Below are 20,983 nucleotides of genomic sequence, written 5' to 3'. Positions count from 1 at the left end.
ATGAGACGCTCAATTCCCCTCGAATGAGTCATTCGTGATTGAATTCACTGTGGTTTGCTCATTGTAATTAGATTGGAACACATTGTATGAAATCATCCCAAGGTATGTGTTTCATAGAAAGCAACTGCATTACTTTCCATCTTATCAAGATCATCTTTTGTGGGACGATTCATTGCAACTTGACCTCCTCCTAGTCTGGCTTGAGCATCATCGGCTTGAACTGGAGTAAGAATGGGAACATGAGTTCCTTCTTCCACAGATCTCCACACATCTCTACCAAGTCTTTTCAGATATCTCTCCATCCTTTGAGACCAGTGATGATATTCACTTGCAACAAGTATTAGGGCTCGATTAGAACCACCAACACTGTTGGAAACATTTAGTGATAATGTTTGTGCCATATTTCCTTTGTTTTTTTCGTTTTGAATTTTTTGAGAAAATGAGCTTTAGTGGTATAGAAGGCTTTTCAAAATCAGAGTTTTGTTTAAAAAGCAATCACTTTGGCTCTGATACCATTTGTTGAGAGAAAAACTTTTGAAACACACTTGAAAAAATGTTAGAACAAGTGATATATTACGGAAATAAGTTAATCTCAAACGATCAAAAAGCTCAACAATAATAAGAAGTTAGAGTTGTTAGTTGCGGAAATGTAAGTGCTAAAAGTAAAGGAAATGTAAATGAAAACAAGTTATATATCAAGTAAACACTAAGCTGATTCTTAACAAGGTTTGTATTCAAACCGAGTTAGTTTACGTGATCAACTTAAAGTGAATGAAGTCACAAGGACTTGCTCCGAAGGAGATATGAGAGTTTGATCTTAATGTATTTGAGAGTAAGTTAAGTAAGATCTTAGAAGATGAGAAGATAGGAATTCATAGAGAAATTCAGATACTAAGAGAATGGAGAGATGTATTCATTCATGAAGTTGAGTACTCTATTCATAGAGACTCGAGAAATTACATAGAGAAGAAACAAAGACTAAACATCTGACTCACAGTTACTATGAATACTTACTGGGTAATACAATGTAAACAAATAAGCCAAAACAAATTAACTACACTTTGTTGCGGATGATGACATTGCAGATGACTTCTCCATAGAGATTGCAGATTACTTCTTCACTTGGTGTTGTGGTAGCAAAAGACTGTAGACTGAAGTGAAGATTTGTTGCGGTAGAAGGGTTGCTTCGGATGACTTCAGTTGAAAAATATAAGAGGGTCACTTTCTTGATTCAACGGTTAACACAAAGTTAGTGCCTCAATATTGTGTTGCGTCGGACAGATTATCCTTGTTGAAAATTTGTGTTACCCAGACATAGCGGGAAAATTACTTAGCACAGAAAGTGATCATACGATCTGTTCGAACTAATCCAGTACTCACCATCTATACCAATTCACTAGTATTCCCCCTACAAATCCAATTGTGCCAACATATCCAACTGTACACCGAATGAAATTGTTCCATGAGAATGCTCCAAATATTCAAGTCACATTTATGATCAAACAACCTTTCGACATAAACAAACCACTATTCCTTTGTATATTGGTTGTTGTATCAGTCAATGTCATATAGAAAATGTCACATGTATAAAATGTATATTTTCAACAAAGACGTGATGTCACATGTAGAAAAGGTTTTACAACATTGCAGAAATGTATCGGAGCTGTGCGAGTATTAGCGTATGGGACATCAACAAATGCAAAGATGAATATTTGAGAACGAGTGAAACTGTAACAAGGGATGCTCTCATAAAGTGTGTAGAAGGTGTCATTTCATGCTTCAGTCGGGCACCTCAGAAGACCCAATGAAGACAATTTGGCATGACTACTTCCAATTGATGAAGAACATGGATTTCCAGGTATAATAGGCAATATTGACTGCATGCCAATGGAAATTGTTGCATCGTATGACCTATGGATATGACATGCATCCTTCGAAACATCAGGTTCATGCAATGATATTAACGTCCTCCACTGATCTCCAAATCTCCTCTTTTTAATGATCGAGTTAAGCAACAAATGTGAGTTATGTCGTGAACAATTGGGAAAATAATAAGGCAGATTATCTCAGTGATGGAATATATCCTTCATGGGTTACCTTTGACAAGTCAATAACTTCTCCATGAGTTCAGAAACACAAGTTGTTCGTTGCACATCAAGAGGTCGCTAGAAAAGATGTTGCACGAGCATTTGAAGTTCTACAAGCTTTTTGTACGTTTCTTCGATGCCCATGTCTTGTGTAGGATAAGGATATGATAGGTAAAATAATGAATGTGTATATCATCATTCATAATATAATTGTAGAGGATAAATTGTTGGTTTTTCTATGCATCAAATACACTCTAAAACTAGGCAGCGGAAAAATCAAAACAACGATATACCTAAGTGTACATGCATCCTATGGATCTATGGCTTCATGTTAATTACATCAACCCTAGAAAACTAAAACATAAGTAAGAAAACATACCTCTTATGTAGCCCTTGATCTCCATGCTTTAGATCTTGAACCTCCATGAAGTTGCTTGGATAAAAGGATCCAAACCATAATCCCTCTAATGGTTTCACACCTAATGACACCAAAGAGTGGAATAAAATAACTAGGAGAAGGGTCAAATTCACAAACCCAAAGGGGTTAGAAATCGTCCCTAAGAGGGGGAGGAATAAGGGTTGGTGAATACTTCAAGCCAAGGTGCAAGGAGGAATGAAATCCCTAAGGCCATATTTATAGCCTTGGATGCCTCCTTAGGTTTAGTACACCTTCCCGTGTGCGATGGAGGCCTAACCACGAAATTTCACTCATTTCCCATGTGGTATGGAGTGATTTTCATCCAATACTAATTACATAAGGGTTCTGGAACATTCCTGATTAACCAACTATCGATTAATGAACATTCAACCCTTTAATTAATTAAACTGTTAATTAATTCCCAAAATATATTTCCAGTTAGTTTCTAATTAATTGTTAACCATAATAATTAATAAACTAATTTCTCCTTTATTTATTCTACTCAATTTAGGTCTTGAGGGCAACCCAAAAGGACCCTGCTATTATTAGAAGTATTACCAATAGTTAACGACCTTGGACACTATTCCAACAGTCTCCCACTTGGACAAGTCATCAACTATACGAGGACAAATATTTCTCCAATAATCAACAGAGAGTTATCCATCCAATGCAACTACCGAACTCTTGATCTAATCAAGATTCAGCCCTTAGATAAGTGATCAACTATCCCTTTGTTCTATGATACATGTATGAATTCGAGACATAAATAATGGTCAATCTCAAGAATTCAAGATTATATTTCCCGATATAGATTTGTGACGACTGCATCTGACTACTAAATTGGACACATCAATTCAGTCAGGTCTCGGCCAAGCACTTTAGATGTCAGCACCAAATCATCGAGGGGCCCTTAGATATCGCTTATCCTATTAAGGCAGAAGGAACGAATAAACTTCGACTACATAGTTTTTGTCTATTTCATCATGTCACGCATGGACATACCCTTTATAACTACTAGTTACGGTTAGTGTTGGAGTAGTCCAATGCATAACAGAATCATAGAGCAAAACCCCACATGTATCTAAGTTTGAAGAATAGAATATATTATCATCTTAGAATTACTCGTGACTGAATCCATGAAGTAATCTCTAAGCGTAGGTTGGTCCAATACTTAAATTTCTATTAAGCACTCATGAGTGTTAGCGCAATTACTATGCTATGTCCAATCAATATGGACAATCCACTAATACTCATGATGGTCTTGAATCACTACTTACATCCAAGAGTATGACCGACTATGGACATTTGAGTAAATTAATACTCGGGAAGTGGGTTCCAAACATGAAAAAGTGAGAACGCAGTGATAGGCTAATTGAAATGACCGAAATCCATCATATATTAAGATCACCACTTAATAATCGCCAAATCAAATTAAAACTTATATTGTTTAAAGTTCTTAGGTTTTAAAACAAACCAAACTAAGAGTGCTTAAGCCAATTCATTTGCAAATCTAATGCCTCTAGACTTTGTCTAACTGTCAGACTTTGTCAGTGACATTGGCTTAGGAATGGATCGACAAGATTATCTTTCGATATGAATCATTGACTATGATGTATTTACATTTGACTCATTATCAAATGCGTTGGTACTTACTGAGTATGTGAAATGTAAGCTTGTGTGACTTGGGATCCGTATTCGAGGTAAGTTCACCCTTAAAGTCACAAGAAACTTCATAAGGACCATCAATGAATCTCTTTTAGTCATATTGTCCACTTTGCAATTTAACCAACTGCAATATACTCTAAGTATGTTAAATCCACTATGGTGTATTACCTAGTACTCTTCCAAGCTAAAACTTCACCATTCAAGGAAGCACGAAATCCGACTGCAAACGGAATCGTCTCTATCAGTATGGAATTTAGCATCAATATAAATTTTACAACGATCTCTTCCATACTATCAATATCATCTCTTATGTCCTCCAAGGACACTTAAGAATGTTCTTGATCTTGATTCGTTGATTTTCACCAAGTTAATCTAATCCAACTTGTCATGTACAAGGCATACGAGTCATCAGATTTAGTACATGTCATGGCATATATGATCGATCCCATAGCAGAAGCATGTGGGACACGACTCATAACCTCTAGCAGAACTAGGACATTATCATTGCTCAATGTCATGCCATATTAAGCTCGAACCTTTCCAATTTCTACATGTCAACTTTCGTCTCCATAGATCCTTATTATGTACGTGTGTTGTATCTCCCATGTATATCATAGCAAAGCAATTCCCATACAAAGCCAAGCTTTTACACTTGCTAAGTTAGAATATAGTTTTCTATGAATCGTACATTGTCTATGTACAATACAAGGGTGACTACAGTGCTCCCACTAGCACTGACATATATATGGCTTATCTATGTTACTCGAAATTCAAACTCCTTGAACTTTCTCATTGAAACAAAGATTCCAATTACTCCCACTAGCTTTGACATATATATGGCTTATCTTTATTTCTCGATTCACTCTTTGAACTTTCTCATTGAAATAATGATCTCACTTGCGAGATGCTTATTTTAGTCCATAAATGAACTTATTAAGCTTACACATCCTTCAAAACCTATCTTGGTTTAATTATGTGTTTATTCCTATCCACGATTGTCTCTACTTGAAGATCTACTTGCACCTAAGGTTTAAGGTCAAGTGTTAGGTCTACAAAATAACAACACACATGGATTGAATCTCGCTTTCCAATTCCTCTTTCTATGTTGTTGCCTTTAGGGCCTACCATAGCTTCCGATAGCTGGTACACTCTGATTGCTATCTACCAGTGACTCAAATACCTTAGCAATATAAACTCTTATATAACTAGGTCCATGACGTCTTCTATCAGATCTATAAGGAAAAATGGAAATATGTCAGTTTCCTTAATAGCTCTTTCAATTCCAAATTGAATGATATATCCAACTTTAGGCTCTTCGTTGGTTGACTCTTGAATCTTATCAAGATCAATGTGGCTTCTACTAGCCCTTTTGGAAATCAACTCCCTCTCTTGGAAGACTGCCCTTTGAGAAACATACACTTTGTTCTCAGAAGGTTGTTAAACAATTATCCAAAATGCTTGATGGCCTCTCCAACGAGATAACACATCTTTAATCAAGGTCCTAGATTTTCGAGCGCTTCACGAAAAGCGTAAGCCTCATAATTATAGACTTACATATATGGCAGTGAGGATAGAATCCCACTTCACATATCGTATAATGTTTCAGGAACCTACGTAGTTGGCACAAGACCAAAGGATTTCTTGTAACACTATTCATGGTACAATCCACGAATTGTTAGCAAACACAGTGCAACTCATCTAGTACAAAATCAATGAACAATTTATTTCTCTATCCAACTAACACTTCCTAGTGGTAGTCTTTTGGGCGGAGATAGATCATGAAACTCTTTCACGATCACTTAGATGATCGATAAAGTTTGGACTGAGATTCTCACTATGAGTTTCTCATCCTATTGCCCAATTGATTCTTAACTTCACTATATGAGAGCTCTGAACATTTGAGAGGTTCCAGACTCACATTCATACGAAGTTGGTCTCACTATGTATCGTGGTTAATCTGAACAGTCCATTAGTGTTAACTAATTCCAACAGATACTCACATCATCCAGTGACGCATTCATCATCTATCTTGATAAACAAGATTTGCATTTATCGTAAGACTCGAGGTCAAATGATATCCAAAATCTATTCCAATTGGATACTTGGTAATGCATTTCTCATTTATGTATTCAATACTATGATTCCATAAATACATTTCACCTAAACATTTGGATGTATTTGAATAAGTACTTATTATGGTCAATCTGAACGATCCATTAGTTGAACTAACATCAACAGATATTCACAATAATACACCTTATTCAATCTTGAACTATTGCTACTATACTAGCTTCATAGATTTCATGACTTTCTTTTGACATGTTAGAATGCTCCACATTTAAATAAGTCAGAATTATCTCATGAATCATAGTATAAACAATTTCAATTATAATACCATAGACTAAACATTTTGAAAAGAGTTGTCTTTTGATCCTATGAATGTAGCAAGGGCTTGGCATTCATGATCAAATTATCTTCTCCATGTTTTAGTGTTCTTACTTCATTTTAGTGACTGCACATTCTTGCAAATGTTAGCACTAACCCTTAGCAACACACTCAAGGTTTAGAAGTAATGTTTAGATGGTATTATAAATCCATATATTTGTTTGAATAACAAACATGGAAGAACTAGTTATCTTTTGATCCAATGGAAAGTAGCAGGGGCTTGTGATCCATGATCAAATTTTACTTCTTCATGTTCCAGTCCTTTCACCTCAAATATACATTTGGGCAAGTTTGATTTCTTAGTCCTTATCTTGTAATGGAATCAAGCGGCTATCAGAACATGTCATAGAATAAGCCTTCCTTTGTCTTAGGTATTAGGGCCTAGATTAGGTATACCCACACTAATCGACTTTTAAACCGTGGGCAATTGGCTTTCTTCTTCTTGACACTTCTATTCATGATAGTAAAATATGGGAATGTTTTGAAGTATGAGTTTATATGATTGGCCATGCTAGTTCCAAAAGGAAACCTCAACATGCTACACAACTCCTTAATGGACATTCCAAGTTGTTCATATCAAAAGTCAGAATGAACTGATTATATGTGCATGTTAGCTAGTCGACTAACCATAGTCAACTCCTAACTCAAGGAAATTCCATTTTACTTCAATATGTTAATTTACAACATACATTTGATAATTGCTCTTTCTAAAAATTTAGAATGCAATGTTTGAAGTAACTTAGCAAGAGCTGTAACAAAGGCGTGATCTTTCCTTTCGTTTAATATTCACAAACTACGAATTTGACAAGATTGATCATCCTCATAGCTAATCCTCTCAAAGGTTTATAGCAGTAGATTTTAGTGGATAAGGTTATAGACATCATTCAATGACAAATTCCATTATAGTTTGTTTTACTTATCCTTAGAAAATAATCACCCTAAATTATTTTAGAAGGCTAGGATCCATATTTGGCTCCATGATGTGTAAAGGGATGTCGTAAACACACCATAAAGTTATTTAGGTAGGCAAAGCCCTTTGCCAATTTTGATCACTACGAAACTCCTAGATCTTTGAGATTCATTGACTATTAATGGTATGTTAATCTCGGATTATTTTCATCTCAAATTCAATGACGGGGTCGCTGCGGATCACTAAACAGATGGTGAATCGACCATACAAAATCGTGTGGTCCCCGGCTCAAGTTACGCTTGAGATTCGCGAGTTCCACATCATTCTCTACCTATACTCTCAAATTGACGTGTCGGTTAACCACGCGAGCTCCATCAACAAGTTATAAAGAGAATGTGCAACTTTTATGGATAACATAAGATTCACATTAAATAGATTGAGAATTAACCTTGCAAAATCGCTTGGTCCCCGGCTCAAGTTACGCTTGAGATTCACGAGTTCCATATCATTCTCGACTATATTTTAGATTGATGTGTCGGTTAACCACACGAGCCCCACCAACAAAATATAAAGAGAATGTGTAATTTTCATGGATAATATAAACTCACATTCTATTAATAAAACGGGATTTTGTTTTATACTTGTATTTAGAATACTTTTAGATTAACCATTATCACTATCAAACCCTTTCGGTAACTCCATTCTCAAAATGCAATAGGGGGTGAGGGTGGTAAGCGCGAAGCATATTAAAAACTGACCTCATCAGGAATCAAAAAGACCACCTTAAACCATTACATTAGAAGGGTGAGCCTCGTCGAGGTAAGACTGACAATGTTAATGTTTAAACACGCGAGGGCGCATGTTGTAACTTTCTTATACATATAATAGTTACAATTCTAATATATATATATATATATATATATATATATATATATATATATATATATATACACACACAACGGGTAAATTTGAAACTCTTTAAATTTGGTTGTCTATTATTAATTCTAATTAATTGCGAGGACGCAATGTAACAATTAGGGGTGTAAGTGAGTCGAGCTACTCGGGATCGAATCGTTAAAAGCTCGACTCGAGTTCAAATTAAACGAGCCTGATCCGAGCTCACGCCTAAATATGAGGCTCGTTTATTAAACGAGCTCGAGCCGAGCTTCAATTAATGGGCTCACGAGCATAAACGAGCTTAAACGAGCCTACATACATACATATATACATACATACATACATACACATACATACATACACACACACAATATATATATATATATATATATATATATATATATATATATATATATATATATATATATATAGAGAGAGAGAGAGAGAGAGAGAATTAGGTTCAAATGTTTTCACTATCTATTGTGTGCATGTATGACTGATTCTGGACCAATCATTTTAGTTATTTTAAGAAAATAATTAATGCATATTAAATGCTGAAGATGTAATTAATATTCATTATATCTTCAACATGTAATATGCATTAATTACTTTCTTAAAATAACTAAAATGATTGGTCTAGAATCAATCATACATGCACACAATAGATAGTGAAAACAAAATAACTTAACCCTATATATATATATATATATATATATATATATATATATATATAGACACACACACACACACACATAGAGGCTCGATTAGGCTCGCGAGTCCACTAAATTGGTCACAAGCCGAGCTCGAGCTTCATTTTAAGGCTCGAATCAAGCTCGAGCTCGAGCTTCCTCAATATTAAACGAGTCGAGCTCGAGCTTGGTCAGGCTCGGGTTCGGTTCGGCTCGTTTACACCCCTAGTAACAATTAATAAATCATTAGGGGTTAATATTCAAATTTATAAATCCATATTATAAATAATATTAAATATTTAAATTCATAATTTAAATAACAAATAAATATTCAAATTCAAATAAACACATTTAAATAATATATATCAATTATCAAATAAATATTCAAATTCAAATAAACACATTTAAATAATATTTATCAATTTTCTAGATTCAAAAACAATTTAAATTAGGTATTTATCCATGTTTGATAAAGTTTCATATTCGAAAAATGGCAAAAAAATCTGAAACCCTAATTCTGTTGAGCTCACGTCGTGAGCTCCTAGCTCTCACGTCGTGAGCTCCTAGCTCTCAATTTCAAACAAGTATTTTCAAAAAACATGGATCTAGGGTGAAGGTAACCATGAACCAATAGTTCTGATACCACTGTTGGGTTTTTCTACGCATCAAATACACTCTAAAACTAGGCAGTGGAAAAATCAAAACAACGATATACCTAAGTGTACATGCATCCTATGGATCTATGGCTTCATGTTAATTACATCAACCCTAGAAAACTAAAACACAAGTAAGAAAACATACCTCTTATGTAGCCCTTGATCTCCATGCTTTAGATCTTGAACCTCCATGAAGTTGCTTGGATGAAAGGATCCAAACCATAATCCCTCTAATGGTTTCACACCTAATGACACCAAAGAGTGGAATAAAATAACTAGGAGAAGGGTCAAATTCACAAACCCAAAGGGGTTAGAAATCGTCCCTAAGAGGGGGAGGAATAAGGGTTGGTAAATACTTCAAGCCAAGGTGCAAGGAGGAATGAAATCCCTAAGGCCATATTTATAGCCTTGGATGCCTCCTTAGGTTTAGTACACCTTCCCGTGTGGGATGGAGGCCTAACCACGAAATTTCACTCATTTCTCATGTGGGATGGAGTGATTTTCATCCAATACTAATTACATAAGGGTTCTGGAACATTCCTGATTAACCAACTATTGATTAATGAACATTCAACCCTTTAATTAATTAAACTGCTAATTAATTCCCAAAATATATTTCCAATTAGTTTCTAATTAATTATTAACCATAATAGTTAATAAACTAATTTCTCATTTATTTATTCTACTCAATTTGGGTCTTGAGGGCAACCCAATAGGACACTACTATTGTTAGAAATATTATCAATAGTTCATAACCTTGGACACTATTCCAACATAAATGACACACATACCTTCACTGTTATGATCCATTCGAATTTTTTAAATGACATGCCTACAAACTGACAACAAAAAACCTCCACCGAAGATGATGAACAACATTTTCAATATCCAACTCATCGAACTACATTCAGTTATATAAACGATAAAACAAAACTTCCTAATAGAGAAGCTCAAAACGCTTTTAAAAACGATGTGATTGAACATATATGGAAAAAAAATCGACATAGATGAGTAATTTTGTATTTTGTAACTGTACTTTTATATTATTTTTTTTCGAAATGAAATAATTATCTTTAATATTTATAAGACAAAATTACAAAATTTGTCCCTATAGTTTACCAAAAGTCACAAACTCAGTCTCTGCTAATTTTTTTATGCAAATGGTCCTTGTGATTGACAAAACTTGCAAAGTTGGCTCTTTTTACCAACACCGTTAGTAAAACGCCGTTAGGGACTTAATCTATAAGGGCATTTTCGTCTTTTTAAGTATAAAATAATTAAATTCGTGACATTTGATAAACCACAGGGACCATTTTTTAAATTTGTTTGAAAAAGTGAATTCGTCTTGTTAAGTAAGGGTATTTTCGTCTTTTTAAGTATAAAATGATTGAATTCGTGACATTTGATAAACCACATGGACCATTTTTGAAATTTGTTTGAAAAAGTGAATTAATTTGCTAAGGAAAGGGGGGAAGGCTCGAAGTCGCCACCTCCACCCCCCCTTGTATTATAACAAAAGCTTTAACCATTTGAATTGATTGCTCATTTGGTTATAACTTCCTAAAACTAACTTATATAATAACTAAATCATTAATACTTAAATAATAAATAAATTACAAAAACATTTTTTACATAATTTTTTTTAAATAAAACAAAATGTATTTTAGTCGTATTACAAAAAAAATAGTTTTTTACAAACAATTTGTATGTATTTTTATGTATTTATTTTACGTAAAATATATTTTTCTATTTCTTTAAAAAATACGTTTTCATATAAAAATATGCTTTGTAAAATATATTTTTTTATGTCTTTGAAATAATAACAATTAACACTACTCATGACATAAAAAAAATGTATAAATTTTTTTGGTTCGCTAGTTCTAAAAATGTTTTTTCGGTTATATGTATTAAACTTAACAACGATTTGTTATGTATCTAAACAATTTATATGGTTTTTTTATGTCAAAAGTACTATTAATTATCGTTATTTCAAAAACATATATTACTATTTCTTTTAATCTTCATTTCAATCATACGATTTAGAACTTACAATTAACATGACATACCTATTTTAAATAAGATATATAACCGAATAGGTTTTTTATGTTTTTTTAAATACATATAACTGAAAAACGGTTTTCAAAAAACCGATTGGTCCAATTGGTTTTCTGAAAATCGTTTTTCAGTTATATATATTTAAAAAAGATGAAATACATATTTTAAATAAGATGAAATATATATTTTAAATAAGATGAAATACGTATTTTAGAACTAGCGACCCAAAAGAATTAATATATTTTTTTTCATCACATGAGTAGTGTTAATTATTATTATTTCAAAAACATAAAAAAATATTTTACAAAAATATATATTTTTTACGAAAACGTATGTTCTAAAGAAATAAAAAAATATATATATTTTACATAAAATAAATACATAAAAATACATACAAATTGTTTGTAAAAAAACTATTTTTTTGTAATACATACTAAAATACATTTTGTTTTATTTAAAAAAGTTATGTAAAAAAAATGTTTTTTTTTGTAATTTGTTTATTATTTAAGTATTAACATTTTCGTTATTATATAACCTATTTTTAGGACGTTATAACCAAGTGAACAATCAGCTCAATTGGTTAAGGCTTTTGTTGTAATACAACGGAGGTGGAGGTCGTGAGTTTGAGTCTTCCCCCTTCCTTCAACAAATTAATTCACTTTTTCAAACAAATTTAAAAAATGGTCTCTGTGGTTTATTAAATGTCATGAATTCAGTCATTTTATACTTGAAAAGACGAAAATACCCTTATAAATTTAATCTCTAACAGCATTTTACTAACGGTGTTAATAAAAATGGCTAACTTTGCAAGTTTTGCAAACCACAAGGACCATTTGCATCAAAAAGAAATTAGTAAGGTCTGAATTTGTGATTTTTGGTAAACCACAGGGACCATTTTTGTAATTTTGTCTATTTATAATTACTTCATATTCATTTAATAAAATATTTGATTTGGATTGGTAGCTAATGGGTGTGAAAAAAATAAGTTTTGTTGGTTGTGTAGGTGGAAGAGATATATAAATTAATTTTTTAATAGATAGTTAGGTTGGATTTGATTGCAGACGAGAGTAGTCTTTGTTCATTAGCATTTGTAAAGGTATTCAAAGTATATGCTTAGGTGGGATTTGGTAGAAGAGCTCAACAGGTTCATATAAAAGTCGATGAGAATGTCATCAAGTTATAGCAAGGAGCAACAAGCTACAGGTATGAGGTATTGGTATATTTCATTTTGGAGACTCACTGACCACACTGAAGACTCCTTCCACCCTGCTGCTGTTTTCAATGTAGCGTGCACCACAACTTGAGACAAGAGCAGTTTTACTTTTAGCACGAACACACCTACCCCTTGTCTCCTCTGTCCCTGTCCCTCTCCTCTTCTTCTTTGGGTTCAGGAATCCATTAGCAAGAGCCTCTAATGCTTTCATTGACAATGGCCGGTTTCTTCTGCTCTGCCTTTGACCACCATTCAACTTGGCTTGGTTGGTGGCTGTTTCACATTCATGTAAAACTGAGTTATCACCATCTGAATCCGGACCCACTCGAGGCCTGTTCAAGTCTATCACTATACCTCCACCCTTCTTCTTACAACCTGGATCTTCTTCCATAGCTTCATCTTCACAACTCAACAACTTGTCATTATTGCTCGTGTTATGTTTTCTTGGTTTTGGCACTTTGCATATCAACTTAAGTTTTCTTACAGGTTTTCCTTCCTCAAGATGGTCCACACCACTAGTCTCACAATCTTGCGAATCAACAACACCATGATTCGCATTTTCTTCTTGAGATTCTTCTGTTGTTTCTTGTTCGGATTCTCCAGATGATGATTGTTGGGGGACATGCAAACTTGTAACCTCACTCACTTTAACAACCCCAGCCAAACTGGTATCCACAATCGTGCATTTCATCAAATCCTTTTGTTTATCCTCATCCGAGTGCTCCTGGTCGTTGTCAGGTACTTGTTCAAGAATCCATGGTTCTGATGCAACTTTGTTCAGGAGTTCATTGAAGGAGTCAAAATATTGACTTCCTTTCTCGAGGCTTCGTCTTGAAAACTTTGTGACTCCAGGTGCAAGAAACACCAAAGAGTGGTTTTGGTTGTTGTGGTTATGAGAGTTTTGGAAGGCATAATTTCTATGCTGCTCAGAGTGCCATCCTCTTGCTAAAAGGCGAGGCCACACAACTTCCCAGAAGATTTCATTTAATCTTTCTTTGCTTAATCCGATTCCATCCTTCAAAAGGTTGACAATTTCCTGTGGTTCAAGTGAGGAGCATGCAATTGCAGAGCTGCTGTTAAGCTTCTTGTTTTTCATCGACTTCTTGGCCCTACCAGAAAGGTCTCGTTTTCCTTTCCCAATGGCTATGGCTTCTACAAGAAGATTGATGCCCACTGCATCCCTTACAGTCAGTACATATTTGTCAAATGAAATTTTTTCCTCCTCATACATTCTAGTCACCTGGAAGCAGACTTTCTTCAAACACTATGGTTAATGAAAGATTTAAAGATTGTAGGAAAGTATAATACCTGTGTCAAACTAGTTTTGCATTCATCTGTGACATTAGGAAGTAAGCGGGACAAAAGCTCATGTCGCCTCCACCCTTTGAAAATCTTTTTTCCAGGTACAGACTTTCTGCTTCTCTTCTTCCGAAACTTTGACCATTTTTGGTGTTCACCACTTCTATAGAACTTTCCATAGTAGTAAGATACTACATTTCGCATTCCTTTATTCCCCATAAATTTGTTCACAAGACCAAGATTCTTGCCAAATATATATAAACCAAGAAGAAAACTATCATGTTCCATCATGCTCCATGACTCACTTGATGAACCAGGAACCAGACAGTTTGTTCCAGATTTACCCTTACCCCCACCCTTTGCATGTTGAACGTGAATCCAAATGACTGGAATCGACAGACCGAATCTGAATTTGTTTTGAGCATGTTGACAGGTTGTGAGTTGCTCTTTTTCTGTCATCAAAAATGGGATTTGTGCCTGGTATTCATCTCCTATCCGAGCAGTCCTTTGTGGCTCTCCAAAAATCTCACCAGCAGCAGAAGAAGAAGAATGTTCTGAGTGGAGCCACTCATACCGTTTATCAACATCTTCCATATCTTTATCCATCTAATTATATATATCATACACAATCAAATCAATACCAAAAAAAAAAGCATGATGTGAGCTTCAATGTCATTAACTGTATGAACAATCTGGTATGCCTTATTTAAACAACAAACTACCTAAAACACCATTCTTTTCTTCATCTTGTTGCCATATCAACACCAAGTTGTAAATGCTACAAGCTACATAAAAATGATAAAGAATGCAAGGTATGCAGTATCCATACATACATGCAAAAAGAAGAGATTTTTATTCTCAGAGTTCTCAATTGCATAAGTTCCCTTGATAGGCAGCTCATGTGACCTCTAAAAGGTATTATATTTCTTCTTACTTTTTTTAAGGCATGAAACTCCAACACCATCATGGTGAGTTTCTGTGTTGTGATCATGGCAAAGGTTCAAATATGTTGATTATTTATGGTTTTCTTTTTCCTTCAGCAAATCTTTTTTGACATGATTTTTCAATAAATTAGGGGACTTACTGAAACAAAGAGGAAGTGTAATAATTAATGCAAACTATTATCATCAGACTCGGACCAAATTTGTAAATAAGTGATTGTGTGATAATGACCAAGGAATATGGGCATCAATAAATTAATTGACGATACTCAAATATCATCAGAATTGTTCATCAAACAAGAACAACAAACCTAATAGGAAGCAATCTTTTTCCTTAAAATTAATTAAGATTATCAACTATTCCATCTTTATGATACCAAAAACAGAAACTATGACAAGTTTCTATTAAGAAATTGTACTATTTTTGACAGAAAATGTTAATGCTCGGTTATTACATCAATGGTGATATTACATTCTTCTGTAAATAACTATAAAACAAACAAATGGATTGAAATTATCAACACCCACATGAAAACCAGGCTCAGATCCGTTTTGGAACCCAAAAATCATAACAAAATGTTAGCTACTGAAAAAAATAAACCATCTCAGAAATCGCGTCAATAAAAACAATGAATGCGATGAACTTAAAAAGAAAACACGTTAAACACATAAAACATGGCGTGAAACAAACAAAATTGAAAGCATTTGTGATGTAGAAAGAGATTATTAGATTAAACCTATATCCTGCTGAAAACCCCGATTTATGTACATACTCTACTAATCAAGATCATTATGACTACAACAACGAAGCAAAAGACGAAAAAAATGGGGAAAAAAGCTTGCTACACTTGCATACAAACTTGAACGTAACGAAACCCGCACAAAGTTAAACAAATGGGTCTTGATTGCTTTGTATCAAATTCAAACTAGTTTATTATATATAGTTTAAAAAATCCTTAGATAAACACAGATGGATTATGAACGCACAAACACAACACGATAAAAATGAAAAATGCAAGAAACAAACACATAAAAAGTATGGTTGATGATCAAGATATGATGGTAAGAAAGAATTCACCTTTGAAAATGGGTATATAAGCCAAGTGAAGTAGTTATCGCAGGGTGAGAGCGTTCTTGAGGACTTTGCAAAGACAGAAGGTAAAATGTTTTACAGAAAGAGAGAGAGAACCCACCAAAGCAAGAAAGAAGTGTTGTGGTGTTTAACTTTAAAATAGGAAGAGACGACTAAAAGCAAAGGGATTTCATTCGGTTCGATTTTACGACTGATGGTGGGTGTATTTCGCTATTTTGTGACTTGTGAGACTCGCAAGCAACATTTTACAAAAGTTTATGCCTAGATAGACTCTTTTAACAATAATTTTTTTAGAGTACCTTATATCAAATTCATATATATATATATATATATATATATATATATATATATATATATATATATATATATATATATATATATATATATATATATATATATATATATATATATATATTAATTAATGATTAAATATATAAAATAATGTGACACAGTAAATGATATTTGGTACGTGACTTTATTATTTAAATTTCTAGTAATTATTTTTACGATGTATACAATAAATACAATTATAAAATAATAAACAAAATAAGAATAATCTTATTCTATTATGTAATAATCAAAATTGTTCTAAATGGTATATATTTATTCCTTAGAACTAATTATTTGTATCCCTAATATGTAAAAGTACAAGTTTCTCAAACATTAAACATCAAATATTATAGAGTAAATTACATGAATGGTCCTTGTGGTTTAGTGTAATTTATACGTTTGGTCTTTAACTTATTTTTTAGTAACTATAGTTTGATTTTATTGTGCGTTGGTCTCTATTATTCTTAAAAGACTACTTTGCCCTTCTTACTATTATTTTATCTTTTAATTATCACTTATGTCATGTTTGTTAAAAAGAAATGATAAATAAATATGTAGCTCACCTCCTCATATTCATTCCCCTTTTAACTTTCTTCCTTTGCTTTCCTCTCCACTAACTCACCCGACGTTCTCTCAGTTAAGAGCCAAACATCTTCCCTATGTCGTCACCAGACGAACATCCTCCTCAGGTGAACATCCTTCTCGGTTCCCCTCCCTTTTCTCATCTATCTCTGGTGCCACATCCCCTATTAAACTAAAACTATCGTAGCTGCCAACCAAAGCCTTTAAATCGTCGTTCACAACCTCTTCTGATCAAAACCTGCACGATGTCGTTGACCCCTTCCCTATTCTCCAAAAACCCACCGCCAGATGGTGCAGAAACCCTTTCAAACATTATGCAGATGTTGTCTGACGATTGTATTCAGAGGAAAGGTAGCAATTGTATAAAGGCTAGAATCCAAAAACTGAATTTAAGGAAAGTTGAATCATGCATGATATAGTGTGTGACGAATTTCGTATTTTCACCTTCTTTTCCACAGTTAACGCTCAGACTCACATTCTCTAGGTTTTAGTTCATTAGGTTTTTTATTTATTTGTAACGTCGATTCATAAGATTCAAAAGTTTGTTGATATAAGGTTTCATCGGAACTTTTGGTTCAGGGATTCCTCTTGTTTTTAGCCTTATATTTTTATTAAAGGAATTGAATTTAAGTATGATTTCATTACATGTTTAAAATATTGATTTTTTCTTTTTTTTATTTTGATTGATTGGAGAATTTGTTTTTGTTCCAAATTTTATTGGTGGTTTAATGTATTGGATTTCTATGAGAAGATGAAGATTGATAGGTTGTAGTTAACATGAATCAGGTGGGGGCATGGGAATGTCGATAGTCCTTCAAGAGAAGAAGGTGAGAGTAGGGGTGTCAAAAAAACCCGAACCCGATTAACTCGACTCGACCCGAACCCGAATAAGGTACTTAGGGTCGGGTTTAATATGGTCAAAATTCTAAATCGGGTCATTCGGGTTAACCCGACATACCCGAATTGCACTTAGGATCGGGTTTAAGGTTGATTTTTTAAAAAAAAGTCGGGTTGCGGGTTAACCCAATTAACCCGAATAAGGGGCATACTATAATTTATTTACATATTGTATCCCCACATGTGAAGTACGAACACATGTTCTTTGAAATAAGAAAATTATTATGCATATATGTTTGCTAATATTTTAAATTGTTGTTGTAACGTAAATTTTATTATTGAATGTTTCAACAACTATTTAATATTTAGGTTTTTACCATGTCAATTTATAAGCTAAGTAACTAACTAATTACAAATTACTAAAATACAAAAAATACATATTTGATAAATGCTATGTTAACAGAGAGTTCAGAAGCTTATAGATTTTTTTTATATATAAGTTACAGAGAGTTCAAAATGTAACAAAAATTATGTATATGTAAGTTACAGCAAGTTATGAACCCACGATTTTTTAGTTTTTAAATTCATTCTATGTACAAAGAGTTTACTTTTTAAAACGTTACATTTTAGGTCCTTATACTTATAAGTTATTTGCTAAAATAACCAAATATTATTTTATTTTTATTTAAACCCGACTAACCCAAACATTAATAGGGTCGGGTTTAGGGTCGAATTTTTTTAAGAAAAAACCCGATTAACCCGACCCGTTTAACCCGAAACCCGATCGGATTGACCCGATTAACAACCCTTGGTGAGAGTGGAGGAAGGTCGAGGTAAGGGTGAAGGTGATGGATCCACATTTATTAAACAAATTAATAAAAAAACAAAACAACAAAATAATAGACAAGGGTATATTGGTCATTTCAAGTCGGTCAGAGACTAAACGTGCAAAACATAAAACAATAGGGACGGTTCGAGTTAAAAAAATAATTTATGAACCAAACGCACAAATTAACACAAACCACATGGACTATCCATGTAATTTACTCAAAATTATAGTTAAAAATTATAACAATAAGGTAATCATATAAATTTAATTTTAGTTTATATGAAAGAGAATTGGATTAGGATGTCGCTTCTTGACTACGGACCGCTTATGTGAAGCTTTGAATTTTCTAGAATACCTAAAAACATACTTAAATAATTATATGCCAAATTGATTCTTAAATAATAACCTATTGATAATATATATATATATATATATATATATATATATATATATATATATATATATATATATATATATATATATATATATATATATATATATATATATATATATATATAATAAATGAATAGTTTTAATCTCCATTGACATGTGTCACTCTAATATAAGTCTTCATTAATATCATTCCACTTGTCAAAGAGATATATTAGGCAACACTTCAAAATTCAAATTTAACTTTTTTAATTATATGTTAAATTTGAAGTTATAATAACTTAAAAAATTTGGTATATATCTCATAATTAATGATTTATTTAAAGTAATTAATAAATAATTTATGATTTTTTACTATGAAAATTTAATTTATTTTGTAACCGTGGTTCCCACGGGTTATAAACTAGTATATATATATATATATATATATATATATATATATATATATATATATATATATATATATATAGTCCGATTCCTGTGAGGATTCATTTTAAAGTGATGACTCGTGAGGACATCTTTAAAAATTAAAAAAAAAAATCTTTAAAAAATTCAAATCATAAAATCGAGTATAGATCTATGTCCAGGAGAAAAAAAAATGGAAAAAAAATTGCATCATTAAAATTGATCCATGATTCAATTTTAATTTTTTATTTTGCATCATTATGACCCATGATTCAATTTTAATGATCCAAAGTTTTTTTCTTCCGAGCATAGATTTTAGCTCGATTTTATGATTTGTATTTTTTTTTAATTTTTTTAAGGTGTTCTCACGAGTGTTCACTTTAAAATGAGTCATCATCCGATCCTGTTTATATATATATATATATATATATATATATATATATATATATATATATATATATATATATATACATGTTAATTTGTTTCTTACATTTATTGTGTGCTAGAATGCACCAATAGGATTTTAGTAAATTAAATAATTATTTAATTAAATAAAGATATATATTAAATGATTTCCGTAATTATATGTATATTAATTATTTTTTTATATAGATTAATTAAATTCGTCATTAATGTCAGCAATAACATTCTTTCAGAATGAATTGGTACCTAGCTTTTTATTTATGAGTTTGTTTTTTGTTTAAGGACTCACTCACTTAAAATACAATAAAGTTGAATGGAATATAAAAAACGAGAGTGTATTCTATTCATTCTGCTAAAATACAATCTTATTCTTCTAGATACAAATTCATTTTGAAAAAATATTATTGTTGACATTAATAACGAATTTAATTAGTTTTCATAAAAATTAATTATAAGTATGGATATCATTTATATATATATATATATATATATATATATATATATATATATATATATATATATATATATAATTTTTACTAAATTCTTATTGGTGCATTCTAGCACACAATACATATGAGAAACATTTGAACATACATATATATATATATATATATATATATATATATATATATATATATATATATATATGGGGCTAGGTTATTTTGTTTTTTATATTTATTGTGTGCTAGAATGCACCAATAGAAATTTAGTAAATTAAATAATTATTTAATTAAATAATTATAGATATTAAATGATTTCCATAATTATATGTATATTAAATGATATCCATAATTATAATTTTCTTTTTATGAAACTAAT

General features: G+C 32.2%; 1 protein-coding gene across 2 annotated transcripts; it reads right to left on the bottom strand.

Moving 5' to 3' along the window:
- Nucleotides 1-12,919: 12,919 nt before the first annotated feature.
- Nucleotides 12,920-16,551, bottom strand: LOC111892825 (uncharacterized). 2 transcript variants are annotated; one of them, XM_023888883.3, is made up of 4 exons: nucleotides 16,354-16,551; nucleotides 15,057-15,119; nucleotides 14,344-14,940; nucleotides 12,920-14,275 (listed from the first exon to the last, which is right to left on the bottom strand). In XM_023888883.3, exons 3-4 carry the CDS (start codon nucleotides 14,938-14,940, stop codon nucleotides 13,046-13,048), a joined length of 1,827 nt encoding a protein of 608 aa, XP_023744651.1. In that variant the 5' UTR covers nucleotides 15,057-15,119; nucleotides 16,354-16,551; the 3' UTR covers nucleotides 12,920-13,045. The 2 variants fall into 2 exon arrangements, with proteins under 2 accessions (XP_023744651.1, XP_023744644.1); XM_023888876.3 differs by lacking the exon at nucleotides 15,057-15,119 and having other exon boundaries at nucleotides 16,354-16,550.
- Nucleotides 16,552-20,983: the final 4,432 nt, after the last annotated feature.

Source organism: Lactuca sativa, chromosome 5 (genome assembly GCF_002870075.4).
Source record: "Lactuca sativa cultivar Salinas chromosome 5, Lsat_Salinas_v11, whole genome shotgun sequence".
Taxonomy (NCBI): domain Eukaryota; kingdom Viridiplantae; phylum Streptophyta; class Magnoliopsida; order Asterales; family Asteraceae; genus Lactuca; species Lactuca sativa.
The sequence above is the reverse complement of the archived record's forward strand: the minus strand, read 5'-3'. Positions and strand labels throughout refer to the sequence as shown.